At 49.8% G+C, this 18162-nt stretch overlaps 1 protein-coding gene across 1 annotated transcript in view; it reads right to left on the bottom strand.

The window, feature by feature from the left end:
* LOC149336069 (uncharacterized) overlaps nucleotides 1-18162 on the bottom strand; it is a 44399-nt gene that overhangs the window by 10311 nt on the left and 15926 nt on the right. The window contains exons 7-9 of the mRNA XM_089554073.1: nucleotides 13167-13383; nucleotides 6866-7028; nucleotides 4614-4759 (exon numbers count right to left, since the gene is read on the bottom strand). Coding sequence (XP_089410199.1) covers nucleotides 4614-4759; nucleotides 6866-7028; nucleotides 13167-13383 — 526 coding nt within the window. The remainder of the gene's footprint in view (nucleotides 1-4613; nucleotides 4760-6865; nucleotides 7029-13166; nucleotides 13384-18162) is intronic.

The raw sequence follows: 18162 nt of genomic DNA, 5'->3' as shown, positions 1-18162 counted from the left end.
AGGAGTGCGCCGATGAGTACAACTGCACACATACTGTTGTTTACATCGCTGCGTACGAATAGTTAGTACTCGTTTTCATGACATAAAACGCAATCGGCGCTTTAGTTCTATTAATCAGCCTGTTTTCTTTTCTACCGGCTGTAGCCGTGCTTTTTTTACGCAGTGCGATAATGTGTGGGAAGCGATGATGCGATCGCACGCCTAAGAAACACTTAACCGCGGGCTGTTGACATCGCGCAGGACGGCGCTTCTCGTTTTTTGTCCCGGCTTCCTCCGACGTGACCAGTACTTTATTTTAAACTACTTTATCCAGAAGTATGTTTGGCGACCGTTCGCTTTAATTGAAACGGCCTAACTTGTTATCCACAAGCTAGCGACGGCAACGACTGCTGCTGGCCGTAAAGCACGGCTCGGCAGTCTGGGTCACACCGGCGTTTCACGTTCATCATATGCGTGCCCAGCGATGTAAGCAATAATTAATTTCAGGTCACTATTGCCAAAACTACACTCGGTGACCATTTTCATTCGCTAAAGCTAGTGATTCGCTCATCACAACCGCCTCAATCACAGATCATATCCTACGAACTCGCTAGGCCTAGTCGTCGCGGAAGGGAAGGGAGTCGTCGTCGACCAGCGCTTATCGCTGGTGACTGTTCAGGTGTGCACATGTGAAATATGGCCGTTCGTTTCGCTCATTTAGAAGCGCGAACATATTTGCACCGCCGCCTCATCACCGTGCTTTCGCTCAGCCGCCGACAAGGCTGACCGTCCGCCGATCGGATTCGTCGGTGTCGTTGGCCCGAAAAACGTGTCCCACTGCAATTATATTATAGTAAACTAGATATTTCACTATAATCACATGCTGCTGTTGACCGTGATAGTGTCGTTGTCGGACTAGTGTGACCGTCGTCATCGTTGTACACTGAAAACGAGCTGAGGCTTTCGAATGCGCTTGGAAAGTGTCGTGTAGCACCGCGCGCGTCCGTCGATTCCGAATGCCATTCCAAGTCTCGACTGCCATTCGACTCAGATGTCATTCGAACGTTCCCATGTAGCACAGGTATTAGAAACAGCGATGGCGACGAGATGGCAGAGGAAGGCTTTCCGGTGATCAGGCGCAGTCGGAGAGACGAACGAAAAAACGCGAGCGCGGCGCCGCGGGCGCCGCGGCGCTCCGGTTTCCCAGAGTGCTTTGCGCGGCCGCTTGGTGGCGCGGCGGAATTTGTGGAAAGGTCTATTGACGAATGAAATGAACGGCTGGTACAAAATCCATTGCGCGTATGGTACTCATTCCTGTTTTCGACTGTGCAGGCAAGTGGTTACGCTGGTCAGACAGGTCTGTAACACACTTTCGCCGCCTGATGATTAGCTACAACGCTACTCACGAAGTGCATCGGCTGCTAAACGTCTGTCTGAGCGCCGCGACATCGATACCCAACCCATGGCTCAGGGCGTTAAGTCTAACTTCAGGTAGAAGTAGAGAAATGTACACCGCTGGTCCGGCGATAACCAGTATTAGGAACGACGACAACAAGTCTCGCCGGGTGGCCGCCAGCACGCCTGTTTCTTACATGAGCCCGACAAAAGTCGGGTTAAGCAGGCTGTCGGGCCGAGAACCGGTTGTCGGGCTCATGTATACGCTAGGGGGTCGAGCAAAGGGACCGTCGAGTCGAGCTGGGCCAGCCCGACTGCAGGGGGTGGGTTGGCTCTGCCCGACCCGGCTGGAAGGAGCATGTATACGCTGCCGCATCGGCTTAGCGCCTCCTCTCCTGTCTCCTCTCCGGTCTGGCTGGCGCTGTGCAGGAACTCGGAGCACTCGGCGCGCGCGCTCTTTCTTAACGGCCTGTGCATGAGGGGCAGTTGCTATCTACCGCCGCAACTCTCCGGGGCCTGGTTCGGTTACTTCGCACATATTGCTGAACGGCTGCTCCGAGTACTGAAGAAGAACTTGACGACAATCTTATGCAGCCACTGCTATCGGCACGCAAAGCAGGGAACTAGTAGATGGATCTGAAAACATTGAAGTCGGCATGCAATGATGGCGCATAGTATTAGCAAATAGGGCTGTATCATTTGCGTCTACCAGGAATAAAAGTGAGGCAAGATATTACAGGGCGAAGCCACGGTTAGGAAAACATTTATTTTCATCTTCAGGGCTGGCACAATCTCTGTTGATACTTGGAAATGTATGAATAAAATAATAGCACTTGCCGTTTGAAAACATTCGAAGTATCTGTGCTATCTGTTCTCACTGCGTGAAACACACCAGATCAGAAAGATCCTTTGCTCTTTGGAACTCCGATATCGTTTCACATACTTAGAAGGACTGAAAACAATAACAGGCGCTGCTTGTAATGACCTATACAACATTGTTGTGCGGCTCGCAGTTCAAGGGATGTCAGTTACAGCCTTAAATGCTTTCGCGTTGGCTTGTGGATGAAACCAGACGGCTTGTCATTTTGGTTTGTCAATTTCTTTGTGTAGTTGACGAGAAAAATTCGGAGAAACTTCTCAGAAATGAGGTGTGTTAAGCATTTGGTGTGGCTTATGTCAACCCATTCCGGGCAGCATAGGACGGGTGAATCTTCTAGATGTGGTTCAATGATTAGTTACAAGACATCGAGAATTTCGATTGTGGGAGATACTTGACCGCCTTTTCAAAAAAAAAAACGCCGGAATCACTAGAAACCCCGGCTTTGGATAGTGGTTTTCACCATGATTTGTTTTCTCGGCACCTGCTCAGGCTGTAAGAAGAGAGCGAGAAAGCGCGCGCGTCGAGACCGGCCGTGCTGGGAGATTTTTTTTTCCGGCAGCGGAGACACCCATTAGAAATCAAAGCGAGCCGCTGCCGGCCTCGAAGACAGCGCGCACGTGAACGGGCGAACCAACCGGCCGGAAAGAGCAGCAGCGGGAAAGGGAACTTTTCGTCTGGGCGTCTTTCCAGAAGCCCGACAGAAAACCGGTTCATGTATACGCGGTAGGGTCGGGCTGGTCAGCCCGACATCTGGCGCACCCCGACCCGACCCGCAACGTCGGGCTCCATGTATACGAGGCTTATGGCTGCGAGCGACTTGAGGGTGATTGCTTTCGGGCCTGCCGCCATGGACCGCCCGCACCGAGAGGACCCAGGTGCCAGCTGACTTCAATTACGGAGTTTGCCCGGTTGGAGTGCAGGAACAAAACCAGACCCCCCTCACAAAGTGTCTGCACGTGTGGAACGCCGCCGCCGCCTCGGGGAGACGAACGTTATCTTCCCCATTTGCCGTGACCGTGCCAGGGAACAAAGGGTCTCGTCTCCGGTTGCTCTTTGGTGTGCCAAGCACCGCGACAGGCTGGGGGGCCTCATCTCCGACCCAAGCACGAGAAACCACTTTCGGCGTTTTCGTGACCTCGCGTCCGGCCTCGAGCGGCGGGTGGCATTTGATGATCAACAGATGTCGGTGACCCGCAGAAACCTTCGGCTGGCCGGAGGCCATCACCTACCGCCGTCAACGCTACCTCGACGACAACCTTCTTTCCCTCAGCCTCCACATGTGAAGGAACGTGACCATGAGTGCAGTGTCGTGTGTGTGCGCACAGGTGAAAGCTCTAGGCCCCTCCCACTCCGGCAAGGGCGTCCTCAACCTAGGGACTTTAGGGAACAAGAAGGATATAAAACTCGACAACGGATGCGGCAGAAGCGTCTCACTTCTAACCACCAATGTAAAATGTAAATAAACCTATTCTCCTTTCGCCATCTACCTCTTCGCTCAGCAGCACTCCTGTCCTGAACCCTCAACACCAACACCAGGAAAACGGACGGTATGTTAGCCTTACACTGTAGAGTGCATGCCAAAGGGAAACGTAGCTGGAGTCATCAAAGTCCTTTGGGGACATTTTAAAATCAGGGTTGCTCCCTCAGTGTGGCCGCTGCTTACGCCGGCCAGGACTCAGTGGAGATCCAGTGAAGGAGGCCTTTGTCCTGCCGTGTACGTAGTTTGGATAATGATGATCGCATTCGTAGCTCTGCGTGCTCTAGCGGCTCAAAATGGCATCTGCCTAAACCGAACACTGGACGCATCAACCCCGAACGGGCAAGCTGGCACCGAGGCATCCCGAATGCAATGCGTACAGGCAAAGGTGGCCGCTAAGGTTGCGTCCCTCGTCCGGAGCTAGAATGACGGTACGCATATAGGGACGCAAAGATAGTTGAAATAGTAAACAATGTAATAAAATCTAACAACCCCCTGTCCCTTAGTTTATTTAGATTACCAATGAAATAAACAAGAGCTGCTACTAACAATCTATTTAATTTACCATCTTATTATAATATGTACGGCCGGAGACTCCTAAAATACCGAGCAGCCCACGTGTGGAATGAAATACCAAATGAAGTTAAAGAAAGAAATAACTTTTCGGCATCTTTAAAACACTGTTTAATTTCCATGAAAATGTAGGAATGAATTGAATTGTGTGTGTTAATGTTGAAGTTCTTTATTTACACGGTCTGCAGTAATATTGTGCTTGTTTTGTATTTGAACCCCTCACTAGCCGAAAAGGCTATGGGTCCAATCAACTGTTTGTGCACTGTTTCTTAGAATAAATAAAGAAAAAATTAAAGAAAAGGTGCTCACGTGGAAAGAGCGCTGAGCACAGCGGCCAGGAGCTTGACGTCGGTGTCCGGGTTGGTGTAGGACGTGCGCACGTCCAGCATCAGGTAGCGCCGCACGAACTGCTCGCCCGTCAGATCGTTGAGTAACTGCTGCAGTTCGCGTATACGCTGCACCCAACAGCGAGAGGTAAGTTATTTACATATAAATGAACTGATTGTGTTAAATGTCCCTCTCAGAGGTAACCTGAACAGCGCCTTGAAGGATGGGATATGGAAAGGAGTGGAAGAGGTGAAGACGAGTGCAGATGCCACGAAGTTGAGGATTGGACACATTGATAGCGCCTGTTTTGTGCGGCTGTTTCTTAAGTCGGTCGCCTTTATCACAGTGTTCCCGAAATGCTCGAGTGGCGACGAGTTACCGTGATTCTGGGACGCATACCCTAGCCATATCCGAGGAAAGCCTTAGCCTAGTGTGGGGAACTTTCTGCAGTCGGCATCATTGGTAAAGCAGGCCTTTACAAAAATGGTCTATAGACAGTTTATAGCCTTCTTATAGACTCTTTTGTCTTCCTATATATATTTATTTTATTCTATTCATAGTCTATAGACTGTGTATAGACAAAAGTGTACTAAAAGTGTATGGCCATAAATCTATAGATTGTCTATAGACTGTCTATAATATTGGTATTGTCTATAGACTGTTCTATAGGGGGCCAAGGCCAACTCAAGCCATGCCTGAACGGCTTTTTTCTTGGTTCCTTTTTTTTTCACTGTATAGTGAGAAAATAAAATAAAATAACTGTCAAACTGTCAAACTGTAGGATTCGTCTATAGAGAGTGTATAGAATTTATAGACAGAAGCCAATAGACAATCTCTCGACTGTCTAAAAAAAATTGTAACGGGGTGCTGACTTGCGGTCTAGGGTGCAAGTAATATGGGCGTTACTAACAGCTAGCGCTCATGAGTTGCGAAGCTTTTCATGAGTCCAAATAATGAAGAAACGGAAATGTGACTGCGCCCTAATATCGGAACTATGGTTCCAGACAGCACATACGCGCAGCAGAGACGTGGTTGCAGGATGGGAGTGCAGTATGGGCAGGCGAAACAGGATGGGCATGCGAAACACCGGTTACAGGATGCAGCTATAAAGCGCCCAACACTGTACAGCTGTAGGGTAGCTATATATAGAGGAGGTAAACACTTATTAGCATGTAACCGTCTACAGCTACCAAGAAAAGCTACAGAGGACGGAGTGAGTTAGGAAAATAGGGGATCCAACCGAACCAGCGCATATCGCAGGCTGTGCCGGACAACGTATGCCACTAAGTAGAACGCGCAAATGTTCCTTAGCGGTCCGATATCCATGGTAGTACATGGTATTAGAGAGTTTTAGAATAGCGTCGTGGCGAATAGGGTGACCCTATCCGCATGCGCTTAGCGTTAGGGGAACGGGTTCACGTTTTCTGTTTATAGAATAGGGTCGTGGATGGTCGCTTTGCGTTGTTTGAAGGCAGCGCCATAACGGCGGGAAAGAGAAGCTTCGAGAACAAATAAGTTAATATATAGGCTGTATTTTTTCATTGTGTAAATAAAACGACATGCAAACTGTTGCAATTACCAATTTCCACTTAGGAAATGGAAAAAATGATGCAAATATTTTTTTTTTATAATGCGGACATGCTCAATCTGAGCCAAAACTATCCACACAGGAAGACCAAAATTGCAAACCTGTTTGTGGAGATCAGTAGTTCGAACCTCCCGCGCTCTCTGACGTCAGTCGTCGAGTACTCGCTAAGCCTAGCAGCTCTGTAAACAAGGGAGCAATCTAAAAATTAGGCGTGTTTTATCGCTTAAATTTTGTGGTTCAGGCAAGTTCAGCCAAAGCGAAAGCCTCGTTCGCCTTTAGTTTCCCGTGAGCGTGAGCCACAGAGTAGCGGCAACGACGAACGGTGTTGAAGCGAGAGGCCCCGCTTCGAGAGGCGCCGCCATGTTGACCCAACGTAAAGCGGCTTAGGGGCGCACGCTATTTCGCCGATTTAGCGTTAGCGTCGCCCGCTCACCCAAAGACCCAAGGGCCGATAGCGTTCTGCGCATGCGCAGTAGCGTCCCGCTATTCCGCTATGACCCAAAGCGATAGGGTGACGCTATACTAAAACTCTCTATTGTCCCTGGGTGGCGTCGTGGTCGCGCGCTGTACCGGTGACGTTTCGATAACGAAAGTGAACATGTCAGGCGACTAAGCCACAGTGTCGCAGAGCATTGGCTGCGCATACCTCCAGCAGTGGGAGGTAGAGCGACTTGAATCCCTGCGTGGAGCTGGACTTGTTGATGGCGAGGTTGGCCAAGCCATGGTTCCTGATCCTGTTGCCCCATAGCAGCACGAACTCGAACATGCCGGCGTCTTCCCTCAGCTGCCAGTAGCTGGCGTTGCTCTGTCTGCGCAATGGTACAAGCACTCAACTATATAAGATTAGTTTTGGTAATTACTGATAAGTTTATATATACAAGCAGTGCAACGGGTTCTGTCAAACTGCTCGCATTTTGTCCCTGAAACTTCCATGTGATCATGGGTACTACGTGCGCCTCGAAAGAATTTGAACTTGGTGTGCGCAGTATTCATTTTTTTTTTTGTTGAAGTGACATTTCGTTTGAGATATTCTTTTAGTGAGACGTGATCGGCCGCAAAAAAATAAAAAAAAAAAACTCATTCACCAATCGACATTGCTTGAAGGATTGGTTTGGTTTGGTTTATGGTGTCTAACGTCCCGAAGCGACTCAGGCTGTGAGGGACGCCGTAGTGAAGGGCTCCGGAAATTTTGACCACCTGGAGTTCTTTAATTGAAGAAGCATCGATTGTTTCATCTGTCACATATGGAAACGCTCTACGCACCTCCGCGAGCTCTAAGAAGGATGACCGAGCACAGGGCTTAACAGAACTTGTTTTTCTAATAAACGGTAAAGGTACACGTACTCCACGAAAATAATCGGCAAACACTGAAACGAGACACTCTAAAGAGAGGCGAAAGCTGTAAACTAATTTTATACATGCTGGCGACACCGCGTACGTATAAGGGCTAAGATCGGATCCACACTCACGGTACGCACAACAAAGAAAGGACTGAAATCAAGCAGGAGCAAATATCAAATGGAACTCTTAAAAGAACCGAATCTCTAAGCTTAACAAAAAAACAGATGTGCCACTAGGCATCGCCAGTTTTACTCATGTGTTAAGCGTCGTAAAATTCAAAAGCTAAAAAAGTTTGCGTGTCTGTCCTGTCCGCCTCGTCTCCAATGTGTTTGCCTTTCATATTTGCGCAATTTACCTTTAAAACGTTCGCAAGACGATCCGTGGTACGCTTGGATTCCTATCCTGAATGTAATGCAGTCGGGCACCTTTTCTCTGCGCCTCTCTTAACGGATCTTTCAAGCTTTCGGCCCGTACAAGGTTCTTCGTCGGCTACGTGAACTGGACTATGAAGTCGTCCCTGACGAAATGACTGCATCCCAGCGACGCCGCGTACAACCAGAAGTGGTCCATGTCGTCCGTCTAAAGCCCTACTATGCGCGCTAAAGGGTGTTTTCACCGCTCGGTGTTTATTTCTGCAAAATCCTTTCATTTGTTTCTAATCGCATTTTTTTTTTGTTCTGAAGCATCGGGTCGATGCTTCTTTGAGAGGGGAGTTTGTTCATTCTTCAAAGCTGCCGGCCGGCACGCCGCTTTATCGCTTTGTTTGGGATGCAAGACGCGACCAGATTTATCTCGATGGATCGCACCCAGGCGGAGCCGATTCCACGTTGTTTCACAATGTTCTAATAACTTTGCACGCTTTATCTCGAATGTTTCCTATCAACTTTAAATTGTGCACGGCCAAGAGCGGCGGGCATTCGGTTCGACGACCTTCGAGCTCGCCTGTTGCTACGCCGCCGCCGAGTGATTCAGTTGTTTGCGGGCGCAAGCCAGCCCAAATAAAGAATTTCGTTTGGAAGCCAATCTCGCTGCTTTCCTGCTCGCCGGACTGCAGTCACCCCTACGTGACAATATTCTAGGAGGCTGTCATCTGTCTTGTGCTCCTCTGTTATCTATACGTGAGCGAAGACCTGAGATGGGCTCTCACTGAAGACCATGCATCTGCTGCAGTGCGAAGTCCGTAAGGCAGAGAGCTCTTAGATAATACTAGTTGTGAAAAACCGCTTCCTTAAAAAAAGTTGGCTTGGTTTTAACGCAGTTCAGCCGAGTAGACGTACTATAGGATGTGTTTAGCCTGGTTGGCCCACGGCTTTCCCAGCAAACCAGAAACCTCTCAGAGACAGCTAGCTAGACATAATAAAGGATTTTTAGCGCAACAAGGAAACACAACACAAGAAAGACGACAACCCGGGCGCTTACTCCAACTGTTTAATCAAGCGACAGCATACCAAATATATAGCCCTCCCAGCGCATGCGCACGCGTACAAGGCACCCAGCTACACCGTGCATCAATCTTATCGCAGTAGGCGCGACAAAAAATTTTGCTCAGCTATGCATGGTGTATCTGGGTGCCTTGTACGCGTGCGCATGCGCTGGGAGGGCTATATATTTGGTATGCTGTCGCTTGATTAAACAGTTGGAGTAAGCGCCCGTGTTGTCGTCTTTCTTGTGTTGTGTTTCCTTGTTGCGCTGAAAATCCTTTATATGTCTGAAAACCAACTAGCTCAGCAGTTAACCATCTTAAAGTCTAGCTAGACGTCTCTGAAAGGTTTGTGGTTTGCTGGGTTGCTTTTCTGGGTCTTCGGCGCATCTGGCGACGATGTTAGAGTCAGGTTAAGCTCTGATCGAGGTTAAGCTGGTATTATATGTTCGCGCCGTAGATGGAATAACGACGACGTGCAATGCACAGCGCGAGAGTGTGTTATAGTTTATAACACGAGGCGTGATCGGCTGCGGCGATAGCGTAGTGCTTTCGTGCAGTGGCCAGCGAAGCTGATCTGTTCGCGCCACCGCGGGTTCGAAACCCACTCGCGGCAGTATTTATGTTGTTCCTGCATGGACTGCTGCTATGCTAGGTTTGGCCAACGTCTCACTCCCATTGGCTACAGCTGGCGTGGCGCTCCTCCGAACTTACCCGAGCTTCCTCGGATTGGCTGTAGCTTGCGCGGCGCTCCTCCGGACTAACCAGAGCTTAAGCGAGTTACTCCGAGGCTTCACACAACACTCTTGGCTGGGACCGTTGTCACGGCTGAGTGCGAGACGCCCCGCCAAGAAAGGAAACGAAGATAGAAACTGTGGCACGCAGCGGACGAAACCGACGTAGACACGGGGAAAGAGCGAAGCAGACGGTGCAAAGTGCGCGCGTTTGCGCGGAAGCAATAATCGTTTACACGAGACTGAAGAAAACCAGACGGCGTGGGCGCGCAGCTTTGGGGACCGCAAGTGCGTGTGAAACCATGGCCGCGAAGATACATGGGCGCAACGCACCCGCGGGGCGAGGAGGTCGGTATGCCACGGCGTCCCCTCCGTGCGGCCGCCCCGAGGGGAGACAAGGGGACTCGAAGTTTTGACACCGGTGAAGGAAACACGCTCTGAGGCTGCCCTCCCAGGCCGACGCACCCCGGCAACGATCCGGACCGTCGAGACGCTCCTACGGCTACGCACCGCAGGCCCCGGCGAGGTCTCCTCTAGCGACATTCCTCATCCACCTTAAGTACCGATTGGACTGTTCATTTTCCTTCATTCGACTGCTACATGGACTCAAAAGACTCTAATTAGAACTATTTGACGTTGTTCTTAGAAACCACCTGCGTGTGGGAACTATTGATTTGTGCATGTTCATTTATGTGATGTAACTCTCTGTTTTTTTAGTTTTGTAGTTGTTCTTCATTGTTGTAGTAAACATTGTTTCGGGAGACGTACACCTCTCTGGTTTTTTGACTCACGTCCTGGACAGACAGTGACAACCGTGTTAGGCAGTGCTTTCGTACTAAAAGTGACCAGTCCCAGTAGCCACTGTCCAGGTGGTTGGATAGATAGATGGAAGATAGGAGCGTCCCCTTTGAAGCGGGGTGGTGGCAGTTACCACCACACTCGGCTTTTTTTCGTTATATTCTCTAACAGTGTTATCGGTGTAATAAATCGTTCTGAAATTCGCCATTTTGTTTAAATGCGATTTGTAATCCTGCACTCGTAACATTATATCACCTCCCTGATTCTGAGTCACGAACCTTCCAATCGCCTTTTGCTATCTTCTACCGCACATTCATTCACATGACCATTATTATCTCTAAATCCCGGAGCTTCAGAGAGAGTGACTGTGCTTGCATCGAGATCCGGATGGATACCGCCACATTATAGTATAAGATGCTCAGTTGTTTCTATTGATTGACCACACACTGCAGACGTGTCATCTTTTTGGTTAAGTTTCGTTTGGTAGTTCGCATTCTAAGACACCTTAGTGCAGCTTCAAAGAATAGGGCACTGTATACTGAGTTATCATGGGACGATTCCATCTTGATCTGTATTTTCCAATTTCTACATAGTTCACAGTCAGCTTCATTTCCGCTGACCGTGTACTGTGCGATGTCAGCGCACGTTAAAGAACCCCAGGTGGTCGAAATTTCCGGAGCCCTCCACTACGGCGTCTCTTATAGCCTTAGTCGCTTTGGGACGTTAAACCCCATAAACCTAAACCTAACCTCATTTCCGCTGAATCAATCCTATTTCTAGCTTCTGCGTTTTTTACCTGTCGCTTAAGTGTCTTTATTTCTCTGTTTTTGTTTCCTGCATACATACTGGTTGGTTTCGCAGTCCTTTTCCGCCACTGTGAGTCAACGCTGTATCTGTATAAGTATTTAAACACCTCAGCTGCCCATCTGCTATCGTCCATTTTGCTTAGGCGTTGTTCATATAGCATTTTACTCTGGGCTTCACGTGCTTCGAACTATGCCCAGCCCATGTCTCCCTGCACTGCCTCGTTCGTGGTTTTGCCGTGAGCAGCTAGTGCTAAGCTTCCAACAGTTCTCTGATTTATTTCTAGAGCAGTGTCTCCCATGGTGCCTATAGGGAGCCTTCATGTGCTATGAAGGCTCCCTAGGTGCCTACGGATGGCAGCGCCATCTGGAAGCAGTCAATAAAAGCTGTCACTATTATCTTCTGAACAGCGTTTATTTTTCTGTTTAATTTACTACTCCATCTCTCGTATTGTTGTATCAACGGATTTTTGTTAACGAATCTGTTTCACTGATTTTAACGCGAAAGTGTTCAAGGCCCCGTTTTCCAGAAAATCCGATGTCGGCGTTGTGAGCTAAAAATCACGGGCATGACTCTGGCAGGTGGTGCCCAGGGAGGAACCTAGGAGGCAGGTGGGACACCTGTAGGTCAAGTGGCCCTGCGATGTCATCACAACCTTCCCACCGGATAGTGAGCGAACTGCCCACCGTGGCAGGTGGAAGTTAAATTAAAGATTGGTCCCTCGGGAAGAACAACCTGGGCCGCACAAGGCAAACGGCTGGGAGCACCTGCCATCGCAGGGCAGTGGCGCATCGCCTAACCGCTGCACTACTGCGCAAAGAGGGGTGCGAGGAGTCCTACGGATCTATATATGTAAAGTAGAAAATGAATTTCTGCATATATCGGAATTAATACATCACGCTATCGCGTCATAACCCTTACTGCTCCTTCAAATTTTTTTTTGTTGCAAGGTGGTTGCGTGTGTATCGATAACCTCGAAGTTTGCAACTTAAACACATCATCATCATCAGCCTGACTACGCCCACTGCAGAGCGAAGGACTCTCCCATGTCTCTCCAACTGAACCTGTCCTTTGCCAGCTGCGGCCACCGTATCCCCGCAAACTTCTTAATCTCATACGCCCACCTAACTTTGTGCCGCCCCCTGCTAAGCTTGCCTTTTATTGAAATCCACTCCGTTACGCTTAAGGACCAGCGGTTATCTTTTTTAGCGGTTTATTTTGGCCACTCGGATCGCCGTTTTTTGATACGCGGAGCCGACGGGAAGTTTCGCAACTGCTAATATCAATGAACTGAGAAGCCTTTGCTGCGGGCGCGGTGTCACTGTGCGCCGAATGGGTGCAGGAAATGAGCATTGGTGCTTGCAAGGGTGGAAGAGCGGGCTAGTTAGTAGTTCATCTTGAGGAAAAACACAGCGCATTTCTAAAACACGGACAAAGAAAGGCAAGCGCTGTATCGTCTTGCCTTTATTGTTCGTGTTTTAGGAGTGAGCTGTGTTTTTCCTGAAGATGAACTACCAACTAGTCCGCTCTTCCACCCTTGCAAGCTACATTTCTAGTTCCTCGGGCCAAAAAACAGCGCTGTATCGTCTTGCCTTTCTTTGTCCGTGTTTTAGGAGTGCGCTGTGTTTTTCCTCAAGAGCATTGGTGGTCAGTAAGGGCGGATTTACTTATGCATTGGTGTGTCTATGTGGACAGACGGGCGGTCAAAAAAAAACAAAACAAAAACGAGTGGACACTGGGGGAATGGGCACCGGGACATGGAGCGGTTTGGATGGACCCGCATGATTCATATTTCGCCCCATAAATGAAGTGCAGGGCGTGTGTACCGGTGGTCGACGAGGATCCCGCACCGAGTGGCGGCGGCGGTGCTGGCGACGCCGCGGAAGTTTTCGCCGCAGGGCGACGACTCTGCCTCGGCCAGCGTCAGGTCCTGCGGCAGTGCCTGGTAGAGCAGGTCGCACACGCCGTCTGCCGGGAAGTGGGTGCCCTCCACGAGACGCCGGGGCGAGCAGCGGTGGATGCACACCAGGGGCTGCCACAGCATCGACTCTGGGTCCACGATGGGCGCTGCAAAGACAGCGTGGCGCTTTGGCGGAGGCCTTCACCACATATACCCGCAGCTGAACAACTCCGTCCACCGGGACCACTCGTTCCATTCGAAGGGACGGATTTACTCGCAGAATTTACAGTGATGACTTTCAGAGGGTGCACGCAACAGGCCCTAGATGGCGTTGAGGGCAAACACAATTGTCTACTCAGACAATGCCCATTTCGCTCCATGCCGATTGGTTGCAGCCCCAAATGCGGACATGGCGGCTGCGTGACGACAGCTGGAATGTCTTTCCTCTAGCGCCATCTTGTCCGAAACTGCACATGTGGGGCGTCCCACATGTATCACATCACGTCAAAATTCACATTTTCGAGAGGCCCATTTGCCCAACCCATGTATGCCTTGGTCAAATGTGGATGTAGTAGATGGGGAAGTAGATTTGTAATAAGGGAGTGATTACTCATTGGCATCCACCCAAGTGCAGCCATACGGCTACAAAGGAAAGCTATACAGCTTTCCTTCCTCCGCAAAAGCTGTGGTCATGGGTTCAAACCCCGGACCAGGAACAATTTTTTTGAACTACGAAGTTTCTGTAGGAGCTGTATAACTTTCCCTGGTAGCCTAAGGCTGCGCTTGGGTGAATGAAGTTGAGTAATTAATCCTTCATTACATGCATTCCTTGTGGGCTAGTGTTACCTGTAAAATATCGGCCAGCAGGAGAACGCAAGAGTTTTAACACAGCTACATATACCAGGTGTTTCACCTAAAATGTTCTACATTTTTTGCTGTACAGAATTCATCAGAGACCAATGGGAGAGAGGTCTTTGGCCTGGAGTGGACGTAATTGGGCTGATGATAATTATGACCCTTGCGGCCAGGGACCCTTGCGGCCAGGGTACGCTTGTGAGAGATGCGGAGGATGCGTTACAGTTATCGCTCTTGCTTGCGCCCAATTGCTTGCTCCTCAGATAAGACGAGGAGCTCTAAGATCGCTAAAATGCGCCGGGCGTACACTTGCGACTATCATCATCATCTTCATCATCATCTTCAGCCTGACTACTCCCACTGCAGGGCAAAGGCCTCTCCCATGTCTAATTAACCGTCCTTTGCCAGTTGCGCCCACCGTATCCTCGCAAACTTCTTAATCTCATCCACCCATCTAACTTTCTGCCGCCCCGTGCTAAACTTGCAGTCTCTTGTAATCCACTCCGTTACCCTTAAGCACCAGCGGTTATTTTGCCTCCGCATTACATGCCCTGCTCAAGCCCATTTGCGACTATAGTTCGATGCAACTCAATGATGAAGTGGTGAATTCCTCACAGAGGAGGCTCTGCTACCAAGTTTCACGTCGTTCTATTATCATGTCATCGCGGTCAACCGCATTCACCTGTTAGGCTTAGCATCGCAGGCGGCTGGCGCGGCAAGGCGGTTGACTGCGACGGTATGACATTTGCAAGAGGGTCTCTTTGAGGGGTATCACCTCTTTTTTCTTGAGTTGAGTCCTGCAATAGTGCTTTTAAGCCTTGATAATAATTTCCTGCGAACCGATGATGAGCGTCACGGAGCCCAAGATGAAGTCGTTAGGTAGCCTATTATATGGCTTATGCGCGGGCCAGTGGTCACACATGTTCCTCAGTATACTCATGATTCGATAAGGCTTTTCTGAAAAGTGTCGATTGGATGAAAGAAAGCTGTGACATACGTGCAGCTGCCAGTGACTTACGTAGGTAAGCTTGAGTTGTAATCTCGACTTTCTTCCCTGCAAGACGAGTCGTGATTCATATTTTAATGAAAGACAAAACAAAAGCACTCCAAAGACAACCAACAAACGAAACGCGTGGACGAGGTAACAGAAATTATGAAGTAAATCCCACCGGCTCAAGCAAATGAGAGAACAATGATAATTTTTGCTAAGCTAGACCACACAACGAAGAAGTCAGTTAAAGCTCGTCTCAACAGTAAACTACCCCGTGAGCTAGCCAACCCAATTTTACGATTTTCCAGCTGGCACGAAAGAACGACGGTCAAGCCATCGCGTCAGTGATCGAAGGCGTCGCCACAGAATACTAGGCCTCTTTTGACAGCGTGTAAACGGCACCTTCACGACGCGCTCGTCAGGAGTGCACGCTATAATTTTGCTGTTCAGAATGGGACATCATGACATTCAGTGGTGACATGCTTCTGCGGAGAAGTCGGCGAACGCACTGGACAAAAGGTCATTCACTCTCCAGTCTTAGCGGCGGCAGTCAAAATAAAATGTTTTTTTTAAGACAGCAGTAACTGTCTCACTTCTTGGTGGACACCTCAACCGCGTCGTAAGGGAAGGCAGGAAGGTGCGTGTAAAGAGGTGCTATAGTGGAGGGCTTCGGAACAATTTCGACCACCTGGGGATCTTTAACGTGCACTGACATCGCACAGCACACGGGTGCCTTTTGCGTTTCGTCTCCATCGAAACACAGCCGCCGCGGCCGGGTTCGAACCGGGTACTTCGATTCAGCAGCCGAGCGCCCTACCCACTCAGCAGCCGCGGCGGGTGCGGCAGTTTACCCGCTGCAAGGAATCTGAGGTTGTCGCACCAGGGCGGTGATGAACTATCCGGCAAGATACTTTTAGCTAGCATAGCGCTTACCGCTAGTGCTACCGCTTACCGCGTACCGCGCCCCGCCACAGCGCTTGCGCAGATCACCCTAGGATGCCAGATGGCGCCACGTTCCCGTCAACAGCGCTCAAGTCTGCCACGTAGGGACCAATCAGTGCGCGCGTAGGGTGAGGCGCGGTACGAGGTAAGCGGTAGCAGTACCAATGGGCGCTCTTCAAAAAGTATATAAAGTCAACAAAAGACGCGGCGCTGGTAGTGAACTGGGGTATCTGTTATAGCCGGCGTCATCGCTTCGGCGGACGCGATTGTTGCGACGGGCGTCTTTTCTTTTCATCTTTCCTTTCACATCTTTCAACACTCTTCGGTCTGCACGTGGCAGCGATTGTGATTCAGCTCGAGTCAGTGGGCAGGACCGCGCACTTTTACATTTCATCGTTCCTTCAGTCGCAACAACAACAACGCCGGTAGTGCTCCAGGCTGCCGGAGAAGGACAATGCGTCGCACCCAACAATGGCAGCGATGGAGAAGCGGGAAAGCTTGCGGGTATCTGTTAACCAGTACGGCTCGCAGGACGACGCACGAGTACAGCTGATGTACAGCTTTTGTGAAAAATATACAGCCCAATATGATTCTATGCCGTGTAGCGGGGCTCCCTGGCAAATTTGACAGTCCTAAGCTTTCGAGGGTTGAGGACGCGAGTCCCTTGCGACTTCGAGAGATTAGGGTCATTCAGGATGCAAAATGAGTCACGCTGAAAAGCTGGGAAGGAAACCCCTTGGACTGTATATTTTTGGCAAAAGCTATGCGGTGTGTCCGGTGAATGAATGGTGTGGAGCTACGATTCGCGGCCGACGCGGAGTGCAAGGAGGGACGTTCAAAAGAAAACTTTCGACAGAGGCCTGCCTAGTGGGGAAAGAAATTTAACCGAGACAAGAACGCCAACCAAAAATGAAATAACACGACGTTTCAGAACCTACTCGGTTCCTTCATTGGGTGTGACTGCAGGGGAGTTGCAGATTGCCTTTTTAATGTGATAGCGTTAAAGGCCTCGTTACGCATAAAATCCGGTGTGGGCGTTATCGGCGTCGTGAGCGATAAATAGTGTGGCTCAGGCAGCCACCCCCGGAGGAGCAACCTAGGTGGGCAAGATAGGTCACGTGACCTTACGGGGTCGAATTCACACGACCGGGTTGTGGGCAAACTAGTTACACCGGCAGGTGGCATATAAATTAATCGTTGATCGTGAGAGGTTACTCGGGAAGAGCAACTTGGCTCGAACAAGATCCACCGGTGGTAGCAGCTTTAATCGCAGGGCAGTGTCGCATTGCTTAACCCCTGTAACACTGCGCCAGAAGTTATACGAGGTCTACCAGGGACATATGACTGTGAAGTTGAGAATGACCACTTCCGCATGTATGGGCATTCACTCAGTAACGCTATCGCGTCATGTCCTTGAGCTTAAGTACCCCTACACTTTTAAGCCCCTGTTTTGTCAGCCGCCGGGTCACTGACTATAGACCATGGATGTAAGAGGGGGAAAGGGTTCCGATGTAGCGGTTAACATCACTTTAGTCCCTTTCTGAGCGGCAGAGCGGCGGCAGCAGCTTGCAGCCGAGGCTAAGGTCCCAGGGCGTTCTTACCAGTGCCTGCTGGCGACACTTCGTCATCTTTGGCACTTGGCCGGCACTGGCCGCGCTGGTCGCTGCAAGTTTAATGCGCCCTTGAAGATGATCTGTGTTATCTGAGTTAAAGTCCTTAATTGGCAGGCGCCAAGGGCCGTGGACGCTAGCTAAATAAGACGAAAACATCGACCCCAGTCTGTTGGGCGATGATCACAAGGCCGCAAGTTCGATCCCGGCCGCGAAGGCCGCATTTCGACGGACGCAAAATGCGAAAACGCCCGTGTGCTATGTAAGTGCACGTTAAAGAAATCCAGATGGTCTAAATTTGTCCGTAAACCTCCACTATGGCATCCCTAATTGCCCATATGTGTTGCATGGGGACGTTAAACCTCACAATTCCTCACACTTTACCAGTCATTTTATCTACTGGCGTCTCGAAAAAGTAGCCAAGGGATAGTTCGTTATTGTGATTAGAAACTTCGTAGCATCGAATTATCGAATAACCATTGTTCAGGTGGCACGCATTCCTTATGGTAGTCTTTATTGAAATACTACTGGCATACAAGCTGTCAGAA

The sequence above is a fragment of the Amblyomma mixtum genome, chromosome 7 (assembly GCF_055824585.1).
Source record: "Amblyomma mixtum isolate Tamu chromosome 7, ASM5582458v1, whole genome shotgun sequence".
NCBI classification, from domain to species: domain Eukaryota; kingdom Metazoa; phylum Arthropoda; class Arachnida; order Ixodida; family Ixodidae; genus Amblyomma; species Amblyomma mixtum.
Note: the sequence above shows the minus strand (reverse complement) of the source record. Positions and strands in the feature narration are given on the sequence as shown.